General features: G+C 37.2%; 1 protein-coding gene across 1 annotated transcript; it reads left to right on the forward strand.

Moving 5' to 3' along the window:
- Window positions 1–6: 6 nt before the first annotated feature.
- On the forward strand, window positions 7–17,871 carry SKA3 (spindle and kinetochore associated complex subunit 3). The gene is made up of 9 exons (XM_036106622.2): window positions 7–217; window positions 3,092–3,153; window positions 3,265–3,430; window positions 6,562–6,973; window positions 9,186–9,265; window positions 14,292–14,377; window positions 15,762–15,965; window positions 17,261–17,391; window positions 17,739–17,871. The coding sequence occupies exons 1-8, from the start codon at window positions 115–117 to the stop codon at window positions 17,387–17,389; spliced, it is 1,242 nt and encodes a 413-aa protein (XP_035962515.1). The 5' UTR covers window positions 7–114; the 3' UTR covers window positions 17,390–17,391; window positions 17,739–17,871.
- The last annotated feature ends 1,501 nt before the right edge of the window (window positions 17,872–19,372 follow it).

A 19,372-nucleotide genomic window follows, 5' to 3' on the forward strand; every position in this document is an offset into this window, starting at 1 on the left:
CGTCGCCGCGGAGCCGGGAACGCTTCTGGCGCAAAGAGATTCAAACTAGTGGCGGGCGTAACCGGAGCAGTGGACTCTCCTTGCGTCTAGTGTACTGCTGAGGAGCCGTTACCCATGGATCTGATCCGAAGCTTCCACACGAAGCTACGGTCTCTGGCCATCACCCTAGACAGCGAGACGGCTCGGCTGCAGCGAGCGCTGGACGGAGAGGAGAGCGGTGAGTGAAGCGGGCGGGCGTTGTGGCGGATCGCGGCTACTACGACCCTCCCGGCCGCCCTCATCCAGCCAGGAGTGAGGCATGTCAGAAGGGCCTTAACAAGTAAAACCACACATTTGCAGAAAGGTTATTTGTCTACAGTGGTGAGGAGTGCTTCGAAAGAGATACGGAATGGGGGTGGTACACCTATCAAAATGCTGGCTGTTTGTCGTTAGCAGTCCCGAAGTGACAAGTGCCACCTTTACATTATTCTTATGCCCCCTCAAGTATGTTGTGGCTGTTTTCAGTTCTATGTACGACCACATTTGCTCTCCTCAAATAATGAAATAGCTCTATTACTGTGTTGCAAAGAGAAACAGCATAGAGTAAGAATGTAAATTGACAGATTGAACTCATAATGCATACAATAATTTATACATATTATGCTTTCAAGTCACATATAATGGGTATTTATCAATAAAAATACAATATAATTAAAATTAAACAAAATGCAGCAGGGTTCTTTACATGCATAGTGACTTTGTCTCACCCAAATGGTCCACAGTTGCAGGAAATGCCTGTTTTTCCCAGCAAACAGTATTGCCAACACAAACACTAGTATTCAATACTGCTTGCTTGCTTGCTTTTTTCTTCTTTTTTTTTTTTTTTTTAAAGTAATCTCTACACCCAATGTGGGGCTCGAACTCACGACCCAGAGATCGAGAGTTGCCTGCTCTTGCGACTGAGCCAGGCAGGCACCCCTGAATACTGCTCTTTAAAAAAAATAAATATAGCAGAATTCGTCACCACTAATCTTTATATTAGAAATTTTTAAAAAAATTGTTTCAAGAGTAGTTCAGATTTTGAGATTATTTTATAAATGTCATAATTGTAATTTGCCTTAAAATATGGTGCCCCACACAGCCTCCTTTAGTTTATTTATATTACGAATAGTGTTCCAGCCATTTAAAAATGTTTATTCTTTTGACTGTAAAACAATACATGTACATGGCAAAAAATTTGAGGTACAGAAAAGTAGAAAGAGGAAAACAAATATTTCCTATAATTCAACCATTCAAAGACACCACTATTAGTATTTTATTATTTTGTGTTTGTCTTCTCTCTCTCTCTCTCTCTCTTTTTTTTTTTTTTGTGAGCTCTAGGCCTAATGTGGGGCTTGAACTCATGACCCTGAGATCAAGAGTCATATACTCAAGGGACTGAGCCAGCTAGGTGCCTCTTTGGATTCTTGATATATAGCTGAATTGCTTTCCATGAAGTTTGTGCTAATTTACCTTCTTACCAGCATATTAACTGTGTACACAAATTTTGCATTTTCTTCATTTGCAGCCAATATGTATTACAGAAAATATGGAATTGTGATAGAGAAAATGATCACCAAAAAATCTCACCTTTTGTGATCACAGTGATGAATCAGCAGGGAGTCTGCTGGGGATTCTCTCTCTCCCTCTGCACCTTGCCCCTGTGCGCGCGTGCTCTCTCTCAAATAAATAAATAAATCTTTAAAGGAATAAAGGCTACAATTCAATGGTTTTTTATAAATTCACAGAGTTGTGCAACCATTATAGTAGGTTTAGGTTTTCATCACCCTCAAAAGAAACCCTCGTGACTGTTAATATCCACTCCCCACCTACCACACTAGCCTTATGCAACCACTAATCTATTTTCGTCTGAATGAATTTGCCTATTCTGGATATTTTAGATAAAACGAATCATACAATTTGTAGGCTTTTGTGATTGACTTATTTTAGCATAATGTTGCAAGGTTCGTTCATGTCATAAGCATGTATCAGTACTTCATTTTATTGCTGAATAATATTCCATTGTATGGATATACCACATTGTGTTTATTCATCAGTTGATGAACATTTGGGTTGTTTCCACTTTTTAGTTATTATGAATGTATGTAAACATCTGTGGGTGAGTTTTTGGGTGAACATAATGTTTTCAGTTCTCTTTGGTATGCTCTTAGAATTGCTGGGTCATATGATAACCCTATGTTTAACTTTTTGAAGAGCTGCCAAATTGTTTTCCAAAGTGAATGCACCATTGTACATTTCCACCAGCAATGAATGAAGGTTGTAGTTTCTCCACATCCTCATCATTTATTATTTGTCTTTTTGAATATAGTCATTCTAGTGGGTATGAAGTATCACTGTTTTGTTGACTTGCACTTCCCAAATGAAAATTGGTCAGCTTTTAACAAGTGAAAGTAGATCTTCAAAGGAGGCATGTTTTAGAAAGAAAAATAGTATTTAAAAAACTGCTTTTACATGATGTATATTATACATATTGCAACTGATAGTAAGAAAAGTGACAGTACAATGAGTGAAGGATGTCTTTTCAATAAATGGTGCCAGGTGAGTTGGACACTCATATGGAAAATAAGAATGGATCTTGATCCTTACTTCTTGCCATATAAAAAAATCAATTCCAGGTAGATTGTAGCTGTAAATGCACAAGGCAAACAGTAAAGCACTTAGAAGAAAACGTAAGTGTTGTCATTGGCAAAGATTTTAAAACTAGGAACCAGAAGGTGCTCACCATAAAAAAATTGCTAAGTCAGATTACATTTTCTCCTTCTCCCTCCCTTCCCTTCTTTCCTTCTTGATCTGAGTACTGATTATGTAGGGTATGTTCACTTTCAAAGTGCGTGAAGCTATATACTTATGACTTTTGTACTTTTCTATATGTATGTTATAATTTCATAAATTTTAAAAGAAAGGTCTTTACCCTTTTTTTTGGTAATTGACAAATTATGAATAAATATCGACAAGGATTTTATAATTCTAAGAAACAACACTAAATTATATTTTCTGTTCTTTTTCCTCTTTTTCCTTATTGCACTTTTTCCTTTCTCTATTCATATTGAAGACTGGGAAGATTACCCAATGAGAATTTTATATGACCTTCATTCAGAAGTCCAGACTCTAAAGGTATCACTTCTACAATATTAATAGATCATCTTTGTGTCATAATTTTTAAAATCTAGATAGACTTAGTCAAAAGATAGAGAAATTATAATGTACTTTTTTTCCTTATAAAAGGATGATGTCAGTATTCTTCTTGATCAAGCAAGTTTGGAAAGTCAAGAAAGCATTGGTTTCATAAAGGCAACAAAAGTACTGATGAAAAAAAATTCAGTGGATATCATGAAAATAAGAGAGTTTTTCCAGAAGTATGGATATAATCCACGTGCCAAGAAAGATTCAGGTATGAACAACTTGTATTTTACAGTATTTGTTTTAGTATTAAAGAAGGAAGGCAGCATGATTAAATATGACTACTCTGGGTTTGGCCATGGTTTCTGGTTCTGGCTCTGCCATTATGTGACTGTCATGCGTGATCATCATTTATTCATCAAACACTGTGCTAGATGCGGTGCTGATTGGTGGTGTAAAACAAAGACAGTCCTTGCTCTCCACAAGATATAAATCTACATGATTTTAGGATAGTTGGTTTCTAGTCTGCTCTGCCGCTAAATAGCTGAGAGACTAATCTTAAAGCATGCTATTTCCTTTTTCTTGTTCTCAATTTTCTCTTACTGTAGAATGAGAAATTTGGGGCATTATAAACTGATAAAGGCCTTTTTAAGTTCTACAGTTTTAATGAAGGTTAGTATAGCATGGTGGTTTAGAATTTAGAGCCAGGCTATCTGAATGCAAATCTCTAATTCCACCATTTATTAGCTGTATTATCTTTGACCAGTTACTTAACATTGTACTTCAGTGTCTCATCTGTAAAGTGGAGATGTTTGTATCTACCTCTGAGGTTGTAGAAGGATTGAATGAGATAAAATTTGTTTAGAACAGTACCTGGGATGTTAATCACCCAGTGTTAACTACAGTTAGGCCCATACCTGTGAGTGACTAATTTCAGTATGCTTCATTGTCTTCGTTTCTATGAAGAGAATGATCTTTGTGCATAAGTAAACCATTAATTAAATTCAACAAATGTATATTGAGGATATGTGTGGAGGGTAAATTAAACAGTCTGCATGGTACTATGGAAAGAATTCAGTTGACTTTATTGTGAACAAGCTATGGATTCAAATACTGGCTCCACCAGTTACTACATGTTACGTGACTTTGGATAATTTCTCTGAATTGCTTTTTCCTCACTTGCAAAATGGGAATGATAATACCTCCTTATGAGGCAGTGATATGGTGATGATTTTATTAATCTCATCAGTGATAGCCTTGTGATAAATACAAGAATAGATTTTTGGTAGCCTTTATAACATTTCTCCAAATTAACAGAAAGCACATTGCCTAAACAGAACTCAATGAATCAGCAGTTCTTCCAAGGGCCAAAAGCCATGAAATCAAAGTCTGTAACTTTTTTTTCTTTGTGTGGTACATTCTCCATATTTAACACATCCTGGTTTATCATGTATGCAAAAATAGTACCCTATCCTAATTCATTTCCTGTTGCCAGTCAAAACAAAGAAAATACTACCTTTAAAGAAAACATGTGCTCCTCTTCACTTCCTCCAATCTGTTGGAGCTCTTAGCTGGCCCAGGAAATGCACAGCCTAAATTTATCCCTTTCCTATTCATTTGGATCCAGAAGATTTTGGCAGGAATCTGTACCAATGTCTGATAGCCCCATTTTAACTATAGACCTTCCTTTAAAAGATGAAGCAAAGAGAAACAAAAAAGGTCATTATCAGACTTAGAAAAATATATTCCAATTCATAACAAGAGAAGTACAAATACTTTCTTCTTAAAAAGAATGCAACAAACAAATTTTGGAGAAACTTTTTCCCATTTCTTTCAATATGTGCAATTTTTACAATTCATATTTCCAATTTGGCAACCAAATGGTATCTATTCAAGGTCATCTGAAACAGATCTTTGTATTAACTCCCTCCCTCCTTATTGTTAAACAAATGGTAGTGTTTGGAATCAAAGGATGTGGGTTCAAGTCTTGGCTCTTTAAATTTTAATCAGCTGAGTGTTTTCCAGAATGTTTGGTACCTTTATCTATAAAAACAAGGAAAAAATATCCTAAGATATGTCATGCTTGAAACAGTTAATACAAAAATTAAATGGAGAAACATTCAAATGCTTGTCCCAGGGGGGATTCTAAACACATTTTCATTTGTCTTCCTTCATCTCATCCTCTCCATTTTCTCTTCCTTTCTGGTACCCTTTCTAATTACTGGTTCGTTTTTCTTCTCCACTGCATGCTACACATTTTACATCTGTCCTTCTGCATTTTCTTACACCCATTCCATTCTCCATACCTTTTATAAAGATTTTATTTATTTATTTGACAGAGAGATATAGCGAGAGAGGGAACACAAGCAGAGGGAGAGGGAGAAGCAGGCTTCCTGCTGAGCAGGGAGCCCGATGCGGGGCTCAATCCCAGGGCCCTGGGATCATGACCTGAGCCGAAGGCAGACGCTTAACAACTGAGCCACCCAGGCACCCCTCCATTCTCCATACCTTGTTATCTCACTGAAGCCCTGTCATTTATTAAGCTAATCTCTGCCCAGATCCTGGCCATATCCACATGTCTTCTTTCTGGTTATCCTCTTTGACTTTCTGTTGGCTCGCACTAAAAGCTAGTATTTCTCCTTCTTAAACTCTTTCTTGGCATCATAGTACTATCCCGGACCTTTTAACTGCAACTTGGGTCCCACACCAAATTCATTAACCATTAATGTATGCAGGAAATGGCAAAGGATTGTGGGGAAAAACATAGTTGTTATTCAATTATTTAGTCTGAAATGCTCAGTGTGGTGGTTAGGCATATGGGGTCTGGAGCCAGATATAACCTACTCAGGGTTGAGAAACTATAGGTCTTTCTAATGCTCTCCTGTTGTTTTCCTCAACCAGGCTTTTGATACAGGTGTTCCAGACTGAGGATAAAAATTTATTTTGGTGTAACAGTCTTTCCTTTTTAACTTAGGCATCTGTAAATGAAAAATCTAAAATAATATTATACTTTGTGTTAAGTCTAGATCATAGTTAATTCCACCCTGTGCTTAATGTCATAAAATGGTAAAATTGTTCTACAATCTATTAAGAGAGATGGGTAAATCACAGTAACTGAGGAAGTCAGGATATTCGACTTTTATTTGCATTGATTTTTCATCTTTTAACATTTAAGTTTACTTCTTAAATGTGTCATCAAAATGGGATATGGCTACACAAGAGGTACATGTCAGGAATTTCGTAAAGGGACCATTGAAATAAAACTTTAGAGACTAAGGAAGGAATCAGGACTTTTGCTGATTTGGGACCTTTCAGATGGAGCTGTTTTGTATGGTTTTAGTACATGGGATTTTGTGGTTTGATGTTTGACCAAAATATGACCTCCTTGGTTCTTCCTCACAGTGGATGAACAAGAAATCATTGACTCTGAATCAGAGTCCACTAAGCATGAAAATTTTCAAATGCCTGATGTGAAGGACAATCTGTCTGATCCTGCTGTTCCGAGCACTTCTGGTTCTGAGAAGTCTCCACGGAGTCCACAACTTTCCGATTTTGGACTTGAGCGGTACATGATATCCCAAGTTCCAGCAAACCCTCCACAGGCGGTAAACGACCATGAAGAAGAGCCAAAAAATTTAACTCCATCTTCTAAGCAGTCACTAGTTAAAGTACTAAAAACTCCAAAATGTGCTCTAAAGATGGATGATTTTGAGTGTGTAACTCCTAAATTAGAACACTTCGGTATCTCTGACTGTACTGCGTGTTTAAATGAAGATTACACAATGGGACTTAAAAATATGAAGGAGAATAAATGGTAAGCCACTTTCATAAAAGGTAACTTTCTAAATCTTTTGTATGTATTGATTTTTCCTAGAAGAGATATGACATTTCAGACAGTAACTTTCCTTCGAATGGTTTTCAGATACTTCACATTTCAAACTTCCCTGAATCAGCAATTCTGTGAGTAAAGTGTGAGCTCTTAGATTTCTGGTTAGATGCTGTAGGAGTAATACAGGCCTGAAAGAGTTTGGTGTTTGGTGGGATAGAGAAAGGGTAGAGTCAGTAAGAACCTGTGAATGATTTTGCATGGAGATGTGGGAAGAGAAGACTTGGGGATCCAGGATAAATCAAAGACTTTGTTTTGTTACCTGTAATGATGCATGGGAAAACAATGAAGACAGGAAAACCTGCAGCTTGGGTTAAAGGTGAATGCGCTTCCATGTTGATTTAGAGGTCCCAGTAGAGGTGTTCTTGGGTGTAGGTATATTAATATGAATTGGGAGCTCAGTGACCAGTTTTTGTGCAGTGAATAGTGTGGAAGTGGTACTTAAAGAGTTACAATGAAAATGAAAATACCCCATATTAAAGCAGCCAAGCAAGAGCTAAAGATAAATCCGTATCTTTAAGAACTGTAATTATTAGGGGCGCCTGGGTGGCTCAGTTGGTTAAGGAACTGCCTTCGGCTCAGGTCATGATCCTGGAGTCCCGGGATCGAGTCCCACATCGGGCTCCCTGAGCAACAGGGAGTCTGCTTCTCCCTCTGATCCTCCCCCTCTCATGCTCACTGTCTCCCATTCTCTCTCTCAGATAAATAAATAAAATCTTCAAAAGAAAAAAAAAAAAAAAAAGTTAAAAAAAAAAAAAAAAGAACTGTAATTATTAAAGAAGGCAAATAAACATTCAACTTAAGGAGTCAAGTAAAAACCCACAATTGTGAGACAGAAGGGAGTAAACACCAAAGATAAAATAAAAAGTCATTATAAAAGATTTTTAGGAGAGTAGAGTTGATAAATCTAAGAACTGGTTCTTACTTAAACGTAAATGCAAATGACAAAATTAGGAATAAAAGGCTATATTTATTATTTTTAAAGCTATTAGAAATATGATAGGGCATAGTACTGGGAAATTTGGAAAGTTCAGATAAATGAAAACTTTTTGAAAATAATACACAGTTATTAAAATCAGCTTGAAGTAGAAAACCTGTATAGACCATTGTATTATGGGTCCCAGCACCTCACCTGGACTCTTCAGATTCATAAAACCTCTGTTTTCCATTTCCTCACTAGTAAAATGTATATAATCATACCCATCCTGCTTACCACACAGAGTCAGTGGAGTATAATGGATAGCAAAGTTATAAATTGCCTTAAGAATGAGGTGCTATGAAAATAATGACCTTTAAAAAGAACTGTCATTATCAGGGGTCTACAAACTACTGCCACAGGCCAAATCCAGCCTGCTGCTTATTTTTGGTAAATAAAGTTTTATTGGAGCATAGGCTAAAAAAAGTTCTTTTTCTAATAGTAGAATAAGACAGAAAAATGCTGCAGTTTAGTTTATGAGATTGACATACCCTTGATACAAACACTGACAGCACACAGAAGGAAACTACAGCTGATCTAATTTATGAACATGGATGTAAAATCCCAGTTAAAATACTCACAAATTGAATTTAACAGAATATTAAAAGTATAGTGGACAACTTTCAAGTTAAGCTTATCCTAGGAATGCAAAGATAGTTTAATATTTGGAAACTCATAAAATACTTTATTTTAATGACTTTATAAAAGAAAAGATAATCTCAATAGATACCAATAAGGAATTTGATAAAATTTGACACTCATTCATCATTTAAAATGCTTGGTCAAACTCGAAATAGACTACTTCATTAACATGATAAACTATGGATATCTCACTTAGTAATGAAGCTATCTTGATGGTTTTGAAACCATGAGCTATATAATTCCTATATTTGAACTAAGGAGTTAAACGTATGGCTTACCCTTAAGTCAGAGTTTCTTAACCTGCTTCTAAGTCACACCTTTCGATACAAAGTGGTGTATAACCTTTTTTGAGCCATGGATATACATTAGTTAAAAAAAAAGATTAGTTCCATGGGACTTCTGTTCCATAAAACAGAACTGAATGTTTGTCCAGACTTGATGATACATAGTAAGATTGAATTTTTTCCCAGAGATTCAATATTAACTTTTTTAATCTTATAATTTCCCTATGAATTACACCAGTGAAGAGGCCATAGAACCAGAACCAATGACCAGTGATAATTTCTTTGCCACTCCTGGCCTCCAGCAGTTGAAAAAAAATGGTAAGTGTAAAAATCACATTACTTCTCAGCTATCCTCTTTCTAGATTATCTTTGTACAAAAATGGTTCTGTCATCTTAGACATTCTCATAGCCCCCCTGCATCTTTTCAGTTCATAACATTGAATTATATAAAGTACCATCCCATCCAGGTGCAGCATGATTTCACACTAGAGAAAGATATAACTCTCTGGTATGTTTTTCATATTTTTCCTGATTATAGTCAATATCTGTCAGCTTGTTGTTTTTAACATTTTAACCTAAAACATAAATATTCAGTCACCAAACTTTTGATACAGAGCCAATAAGTACCTTTTTTTTTTTAAGATTTATTTATTTTAGAGGGGGAGGGGCAATAGAAGAGGGAGAGAGAAACTTAAGTAGACTCCGAGCAGCAGAGTTCAGAGCCGGATTCGGGGCTTGATCTCATAACCCTGAGATCACGATCCCAAGATTACGACCTGAGCCAAAACCAAGAGTCTGATGCTTAAGTGACTATGCCATCCAGGTGCCCCCAATAGTACCTTTTTAAAATACAGCATCAGCTATTGATTAGAATTCAACATATTTTTCTTACATAAACCACACTCAGAATACATTAGCTACCATTTCAAATTCTGTTTTTTTTTAAATACTACAAGAACTTAGAGAAAATTTTCATGTAGTGTTTTCATATTTGTCCCACCAAACATGAAAACATTAGTTTTCACAAAAATATAAAAAATTCTAGAGTTTGTGATTTTTTTTGATTAATTATTTACAATTGTCTAATCTATATCAAATTTATTGTTGTATTTTTTGAAGTAACTTGTCTTTATCAGGTCTTTCCAAGTTTATGAACATATTTTCAAAAAAATTCTCTTTTTGTACTAATTTCACTGACATATACTATTAAATTATGTTCCTAAATTATCAAGTACTTCTGGCATAAACAGAAGTGAAAAAATACAAATGACTTCTAGTAAACCTAGAGCTCAGCTTGTAGGAAAGAAAGAGGCTGTCTGTACCAAAGAGAGGGAGAGAGTGGACCACCACCTCGTATATACCCAGAGTTAATTCCCAATGGAGCATAAACTTTTTAGAAAATGATGAAGGAGGAGAATATCTGTATAACTTCTAAAGTGGGATGGATTTTTTAAAGAATAGCTTCCTGACTGAAAGCCTTCAGTGTACCACAGGCAGTGTATCTTACGAAAGGAGTGGCAAGCTCAGGCTTATCCACTAGTACTTTGGTTAAGTGGAGGCTTGTTAAGAGAGTTTCTGTTGTATTTTAGCTTGACCCTATTCTTGCGCCACAAAAGTACCATTATTGCAGTCCATACTTGGGAAAATTTAGTAACTTGTTTACCATTTTCTTTATTTACTGTTGCTTCTTATATCCCACTCATTCTTTCTGGGTTTAGTTTTCTTCTTGTTAAAGCACATCCTTCAGCAGTTCTTTCAGAGATGTTATTTCTAGTCTGTGAGAAGTCATCTCTGGTTTTGTGTCTGAAGACATCTTTTTTTCTTTCTCATTCATTTTTGAACAATAATTTAACTGGATATAGACAATAGGTTGACAGTTGACTTTCTTCAATATTTTATAAAGAAATTATTTCATTGTCATCTGGTGTCCATTGCTGATAAGCAGAGTGCTGTGGGTCTAACTCGATTTCGTTTGTAGATTTTTGGTCTTTTCTTCCCGGTAGTAGGTTTTTTTGTTTTTTGGTTTTTTTTAATTTTATTTTATTATGTTATGTTAGTCACCATACAATACATCATTAGTTTTTGATGTGGTGATCCACGATCCATTGTTTTCGTATAACACCCAGTGCTCCATGCAGTACGTGCCCTCCTTAATACCCATCACCGGGCTAACCCATCTCCCCGCCCCCCAAGATTTTTGTCATTATCTTTGATATTCTACATTTCTCTGTAATTTTAAAATATGTTTATTTGTTTTTAGATGTTTAGATGTATATGTTTAGAATTTGGTATGATTTTCAAACTAAGGACCCATGTCATCAATTTTGGAAAATACTCTGAGATTATTTCTTTAACAAAATTACCTCTTCCCTAATTCCTCAGTTTTTTTCTCCTGGAGTTCCTGTAAGCTATATTTTAGAATGTTATCCTTCAGTCTCCTTGGTTTGTTAAATTCCCTTTGATATTTTCCTTCCTTTTCTCTATGCTACCTCATGCTTTAGTTAGAACTTTTTTCCACTTTGCTATTTTTCTCTTACCCTGAATCTAAATTACTTTTTTTTAATCTATTGAAGTTTTACTCTGGTGACTACATTTTCTGTTTTATACATTTTTCTTTCAAATGTGACTCTTCTTTTTCCTTCCACAATACTGTTCTCTTGCCTCATGATTTCTGTGCCTTCCTTTATCTCTTTGAACATTTTAAACATGTATCTGGAAGACCGTTTAAGATGTGGGTACTTTTGTTTATTGCTCTGATTCTCTTTCTTGGAGGTGCATTTCCTCACAGGCTTTCGATTTTTAACTGTGAACTCCTCTTCAGATGACGCTGTTTTCAGTGGAAGTTCTGGGAGCCACGGGTTGTCCTGTGGAGCTGTTTCATGCTCACCCCAGCCAAGGCGCCACGGTTTACCAGTTGCACACAGGTTTTTAGGTGAACTGCTTGACTCAGGATGCCTGCAACTGGACTCAGAGGGTGAACTCAGAACCCACAACGCTGTGCTGCGTGGAGTTGATATTCTGATTATCAGTTTTTTCTGAAGATTTAACCCTTAGCCTAGCTGACTTCAGTCTGTTCCCCTGGAGCCGGCGCCAGTGGGCAGGTGTTTTCCAGTTTCTGCTTCACACACCTCACTGCTCGCGCAGGCTCTCGGCTTGCTGCAGTGTGCTCTGTTTCAGTGCCTCCTCAGCTGGAGCCTGTGCCCTTCCGTGTGTGCTAGTCTTGGAATCCCAGGTGTTTGGGTGTCTACATGGAAATTTCAGATTAAGATTAAGATTAGCATTTTAACTGAATTTGCTCCAGATCTTTCTCTTCATGTTATACTAAAGCTAAATCCCCACTCTGTTGTTCTCCTTCCCTTCCTCCCCTAAAGTGATGATGATTCTAGAGTTGTGTTGTTGGAAAATTTCATTTAAGTTGCAACATCCAATTTGTATTCTTCTGCCATTTGCTTTTTTCACTCAATTCATGTAAATCCAGTTCATCTATTTTAATTGTTAAAGGTTGTATGAATAAGCCATATTTTATTTATTTACTTGCTTATTAAGGAGTAGTTGTTTTTTACTATTACAGGCAGTGCTCTGATGAAATTGTTCCTTGTACACATGTGTTACTCACATCTAGGAGTGGAGTTTCTAGATCAGAGGGGATGCACATCTTCCCATATTCTAGAAAATGCTAACTTGCCACTTGAGAGTGGTTGTCCTGATTCTCACCAGCAGTGTTTACATTTGTTTCTCCATCTTTTTTTTTTTAAAGATTTTATTTATTTATTTGAGAGAGAGAATGAGATAGAGAGAGAGAGCATGAGAGGGGGGAGGGTCAGAGGGAGAAGCAGACTCCCCGCTGAGCAGGGAGCCCGATGCGGGACTCAATCCTGGGACTCCAGGATCATGACCTGAGCCGAAGGCAGTCGCTTAACCAACTGAGCCACCCAGGCGCCCCATCTTTTTTTTTTTTTTAAGATTTTATTTATTTATTTGACAGAGACACAGCGAGAGAGGGAACACAAGCAGGGGAAGTGGGAGAGGGAGAAGCAGGCTCCCCGTAGACCAGGGAGCCTGATGCGGGGTTCAATCCCAGGACCCTGGGATCATGACCTGAGCCAAAGGCAGACGCCCAACAACTGAGCCACCCAGGCACCCCTCTGTTTCTCCATCTTTACCAGCACTTGATTTTTAGACTTCATAAAATTTTGCTAGTCTTGTCATTTTTCTAACATTTACTTTTTCTCTTTGATTTTTTTAAAGGTTTATTCATTTATTTTAGAGAGAGAGAGAGTGTGAGCAGCGGGGAGGGGCAGAGGGAGAGACTCTCAAGCTGACTCCCCACTGAGTGCAGAGCCCGATATGGGGCTTGATCTCATGACCCATGAGATCATGACCTGAGTCAAAACCAAAGATCAGCCGCTTAACTGACTGAGCCACCCAGGCACCCCTCTTTGATTTTTTTTTAAGATTGCTTTCATGATACTATGTGTTAGAGGTATTAAATGTCTGTATAGCCATGATTCTGTTTCTGGGATCTCTTTTTAAAAGTTCTGATAGTCAATTACGGCTTTAGAATAAATCCTAATGTCTTAGAAGGTAGGTGACCTCCTTGCCCTCTTCCTCCTCCTGTTTCTTCTTTAGAAATTTTATTTTCTCCATAAAGATCATACAGATTTTAATAGATTTACATGTAGGTGTCTTGTTGTCTTTGTTGCTGTTGTAAAAATGTATCTTTTTTTTTTTTTAAAGATTTTATTTATTTGAGAGAGAGAGAGTGAGAGCGAGCATACAAGCAGGGGGGAGGAACAGAGGGAGAGAGAGAAGCAAGCTCTCCACTGAGCAGGGAGCCTAACGCGGGGCTTGATCCCAGGACCCCAGGAATCCTGGGATCATCACCTGAATTGAACGCAGACGCTTAACTGACTGAGCCACCCAGGTGCCCCCAAAAATATCTTTTCTCAAATTATGTTTTTAATTGTTTGTTGCTCTTTTGCTAGAACTATTTATATTTTATTTATATTTATAAATATCTTTTCTCAAATTATGTTTTTAATTGTTTGTTGCTCTTTTGCTAGAACTATTTATATTTTATTTATATTTATATTTATTTTATATATTGCTCTTATACCTTGCAGCCTTGCTGAGCTTTTATTAGTGCCGATGATAACTAGATAAGCAAATACAGTTTTGTTTCTTCCTGTCTAGTCAAGCACACATGATAGCTATTTCTTAAGTTATTAAAAATGAAGTGCACAAATTATATTGACTATGATTATAACCTAAAAGTTGAAATAAGTTGCTTATTTCAACTTTATTTTCAAATGTGTATTCTCATGCCATTGCTTCTGTCTTTTAGGTGCCAACTACACGGATTCTCCCGTGGCACCTACATTCTGCACTCCTGGTTTGAAAATTCCTTCTACAAAGAACAGTACAGCTTTGGTACGTTTCCATAACATTGAAAGCTCTAATCTTTTTCCTGATGACTCGTATACACTACTATTTCTAGCCTCAGTCTGTTTTAAAAACATAGACTATTATATGTTAACTATACGTCAGTTGACAAAACCCACTTAGATTAATGCAGGCTTTAAAAATATTTTTATATCTTTCTGGAGGGGAATTTAGCAGCATATAGCAAAAGCTTTAAAATTTTTTCATACCCTTTAACCATATTTTAGAATTTCTTTTAAGGCACATTGGCACAAAGAATTATAACAAGGGAGTTATAGAAGGAACAGCATTATTTATAAGAGCAAAGAATGGGAAAAACCTGAATGTCAAAGTGGTAGTGGAGAAGTGAAATACACTAAGGTATATGTTTTAAAGAACAAATAAGAACATAAAAAGAATGTTTTTCAAGAAATTTTAATGAAGGAAAATGACATGCCTGTGTATGAATATACAAACACATACAATATACTTTATTTCAAAGAAAAAGAATAAAAGAATGGATAGAAACACACCAAAATGTGATTATCTATCTCCAGGTGATAGATTTAAGGATGATTTTTAGGGTTTTTCCAAATATTTCTCAATGAACAAATATACTATAAGCATACCTCATCCCTTTTTTAAAGTTGCTATGAACACTTAAGACAACCAATGCAGAAGACTGGGCTGTCCATAAAATGTGACAGTACATCTGTGGAGCTAATTTTTTATTTTTAAATATTTGATGAATTTAAAATTAAATAGCCCCATGTAGCTTGTCGCTGCTGTATCGGACAGTGTAGCTCTAGACCAACAAAATTCGGTTAGTATCAGTTGAAGTGTCTCTCAGGTTATTGCCTGCTAGTACTTGCCTCTTACACTTAATCCACTCCTTGTGTTCCAGTGTGGAAGGCCCTGTACTAGTGTGACTCTCCCTCTTTATTAACTCTGACCTTAGGGAGATGAGGGGATTTACTGGATTGGTGAGTTTAGCATGAATTGCCTGCTAAGGTCAGACGGGCTTTCTTGGTCTCGAGAGTGAGGGCGTGTGGTAACACTTGTGCTCATCCGTGCTATTACTCTCACCTGGCCCAGCTTAGTGCTGCCCGAAACTGGGTGGGTAAAATCCATCTAAATCGGGTTCAGTCAAGCCCGTTTAGTTTTCATATTAAGCTGTAGCTCAGCCATTATCAGTAATGAATGATGGTATTTTGTCCTCCCTATGCCGTTTCTTTGTTTTCTCAATTTTCTTTAGTAATTGGCCGAAGAAGAACAGGTCATTTTTGTGCTTACTTCTGTGTCACTTTTGTGCAATAGAACTAAAATTGACTAATAATTTTTGTTCACTGTATTTTATGCCATCATAATTTAATGATTTCTTTTTGTTCAATAGGGGTCCACAGATTATCCATTATCAAAAACAAATAGTTCATCAAATGATTTGGAAATGAAAGACTGTACATCATTAGTTTTAAATTCAGACAAGTGTTTTGAGAGTTTTGCGGATCCCTCTTCTCCTGTAATTTCTTCTTATGAGAATCTGTTGAGAACACCTACACCTCCAGAAGTGACTACCATTCCAGAAGATATTCTCCAGGTGGTATTTCCAGGCTGTTTCTTTCTCTGATACATTCTTTTCAAAATTAGATATTTATATTAAAGACCTGATGAAACTGTATATAAACTGTCTTATTTCTCATTGGGCTAATGGGCTGGTTCAAGTACTGAGAAAATCTAAATTCTGTGCCCTTCTGAGAGTACCTCGCTGAGGCTCTTCTGAGCTGAGTACAAGCTCATGACTTCATCATACTTTTATGCCCTCAATGCTGCATTACCTTTAACTACATGTTCTGAAATGTATTCTTAGAATATTTTGTAATAATTGTTCAACTGCAATTGCCATGTTGACCATTGTTTTCATTGGAGGTACGTCTGGCAAAATCAGAAATGTCATTTACCCTACATTGCCCAGGGTAGGGTATCATGAATAGCTTAGATCAGTGTTTCTTGAACCCAAGACATCTTGGACCTCAGTTTGAGAAACATTGATTTAAATGTTAGAATATCTGATTCTTTAGTACATCATTTACCTCGAGTCTACTCCTGATCTATATACCGACTGCCAGATCTACTGAATAACCACCAGTCATGCCCCCCACCCTTAATGGAAGTTAGAGTACTCGGCAGAATGGCTTAGGCAAGTGGAATTGTTAAGAACCGTTCTAGCAACTGACCCAGCTTGTGGAGAGCTGTGGGAAGGATGAAACTACTTGGAAGAATACCTAAATGCCATTAGAGCAGACTCATCCTGTGATAATCAAGAAAGTAGTTGTTACCCTTTTTTCTTTGTCTTCTGTTTTCCTGGGCATTATAAGAAGTGGAGTGAGCATATTCTGCCTTTATAGGAGTTATCTAGAGTTTCCACTTTGCTGTGGTTGATCCTTCTCTTTTTATTTCTACATGAAAGAGGGGAAACCTTGTATTTAATGTATCACCTATGTATGAAAAAAATCATAGCTGATATTTTAGACTCTTTATAATCTTTAATAGCTGATGATCTTTCTTTTGAGCATGTATCTTGCCTCCTTCCTATATACATTTTCCCTAACAACTTTGTAAAGGCTTAATTTGCTCTCAGGGATGCATTGCTGCTTACTCCTATTAATCTTAGAGTACATTTTAGAAGGCTTTAGAAAATCAAGCCTCCAAATTCAATTCTAATAACTCCATCTTTTCTTTGCTGTTGAACATCTGTCTGTGCTGCTGAAAAATAACTGTTTCAAATAATCCCGATCTTTAAATTTTCCTTGGCTTTTCTTGAATGTTTTATAAGACCTTCCAAATTTGTTGTGTTGTTCCAATGACTTGATAAAAAGGAATGTTTTGTTTCAGATTTTATCAAAATACAACTCAAACCTAGCAACTCCAGTAGCAGTGAAAGCCATGCCACCCAGCAAAGGGTTCCTCACTAAATACGAAGGACTGAACATCCGAGGTGTTGGCAACAAAGAAAATTGGTGAAGGTATGTTACCGTTGTAAATAAATTATCTGTATTATTTGAGGAGAACATTTAAAAATTAACATTCGTATGGTAGTAAAAAAAATTTTTAATTTTTTTTTTGGGGGGGATAGTAAAAAATTTTTAATTGACATTTGCCAGCTTAGGTTAACAGCCTCTCTTTTGATATAGAGCTTGTTATCCCTGGAATTCAGACTCCCACACGAACACATGGGATGACCTCATTGGGAATCTATACCCAATTATTTTATGATTGTAAAAATATATAGCCATAATATTGTCATTTGTTTTATTGATGTCTATTTATTATGCTTGATTAAATCTTAAAAAAAAATTGTATCTTTTTGCAGAAATTCTAGTGGATCCACCCATTGTAGAAACTGAACAGAAAGATGAAAGCAGAGCTGGACTGACTTTGTTATTCACATTGCCCTACATCTTCCCCCTTTATAAAAACCAACCCATATTAAAGATGAACATGGACACTGGTGTCATAATGTGGTTTGTTGTTTTTGTTTTTTTTTTAAGTAGGCTCCATGCCCAGTGTGGGGCTTGAACTCATGACCCTGAGAACAAGAGCGGCCTGCTCTACTGACTCAGCCAGCTGGCACCCGTTATACGCTTTTTATTGAGATTTGATTTAGTTTAATCTCGGTCTCACAGTTTTCAAAGATTATTACTATTACATTGATTTCACATTGATCCTGCCTAATCCGACAGAATGGCTGAGTAATATTAGGAAGCAGGGCAAATAATTTAAAATTTTTAAATGTTACTCAGGCAAGGCCACCCCGATCTTCTCATGGCGAGGTGGCATTGCTGTCGGCTGGAGCTGGGCTTCTCCCCTGATTCTGGCTCTGCCCTGGTCCTGTCTCTTCTCACAACTGTCCCAGAGCCTTTCACACCATTTATTTCAGCAGTGCTTTTAAGACTGTTGTCTACAAATGGCAGCTTAAATAACTTGAGGAAAAGGGAGGAATCTGCAGGTCTGGGTAGCTGTACCGCAGGTCTCAGTCGGAAACAGGGACTCACCTGTCAGGCTGTGGGTTTTTCTTGTTTTTACTCCCAGCTTTTTACTTCGTGTCAGTTTTATCCTCTCAGATCAGCTCTTTCCATCACATGGCTGCTGACATCTCCAAGCATGCTCTCCAGCTTGACCACCCAGCAAACCCTGAGCCTCCATCTGGAAGGTTCTGATGACTCTTCCTGGGCCGGGTACCCTTCTATGGATTGTCACCTGAGAGCCCAGGAGGCAGGAGACCCTTACCTCTCGAGCCCTCTGATAGCTTCAGGCTGCCCTGTCCAGCGAGTCCAGGATTCTTCCCATTTAAGTATAAGCGGGAAGTAGTTCTAAGTTCATGCAGGTATTGTTGGCAAACTCCAGATTACAGCCAAAGGGAAAATGACCTAGCCTATTGCGGAGACCACTTAAAAATTTGCAAAGAAACAGTTTGCACGTATCATGACAAGGTGCTTCAAAGGCTTAGATTTGGGAAATTTGATGCAGTAAAGACTACCCTCTCTTGGGACGCCTGGGTGGCTCAGTGGTTAAGCGTCTGCCTTCAGCTCAGGTCAGGATCCCAGGGTCCTGGGATCGAGCCGTGCATCGGGCTCCTTGCTCAGCAGGGAGCCTGCTTCTCCCTCTGCCTGCTGTTCCCCCTGCTTGTGCTTTAACAAATGAATAAATAAAATCTTTAAAAAAAAAAAAAAAGACCACCCTCTTTTATGATGGTACCTTGAAAGTTCAGTGTGAAGACCTGTCACATTGTGCTCATCTTGTCAGAAAATCGTCACTAAAACAAAACTTTGTTCTAGGAATTAGTGTGTGGTTATATTTGTTAAGTATAGTGTAAAATATATATTTTCAAGGTAAAGCTCTGGTCTTTATATGCGAGGGCTCCCAAACTGCTGTCAAACTCTTGTTCGCTGTTTTCCATAGCTACATGCATGGAGATCCACAGAGCGAATGAGACAGCTCGAGGAG

This window comes from Halichoerus grypus, chromosome 4 (genome assembly GCF_964656455.1).
Source record: "Halichoerus grypus chromosome 4, mHalGry1.hap1.1, whole genome shotgun sequence".
Taxonomy (NCBI): domain Eukaryota; kingdom Metazoa; phylum Chordata; class Mammalia; order Carnivora; family Phocidae; genus Halichoerus; species Halichoerus grypus.

Coding starts and splice junctions, on each gene's coding strand:
- SKA3 (XM_036106622.2), top strand. CDS start 115: ATGGATCTGATCCGAAGCTTCCACACGAAGCTACGGTCTCTGGCCATC. Junction 3,431..6,561: donor ACGTGCCAAGAAAGATTCAG/GTATGAACAACT, acceptor TCTTCCTCACAG/TGGATGAACAAGAAATCATT. Junction 6,974..9,185: donor AATATGAAGGAGAATAAATG/GTAAGCCACTTT, acceptor GAATTACACCAG/TGAAGAGGCCATAGAACCAG.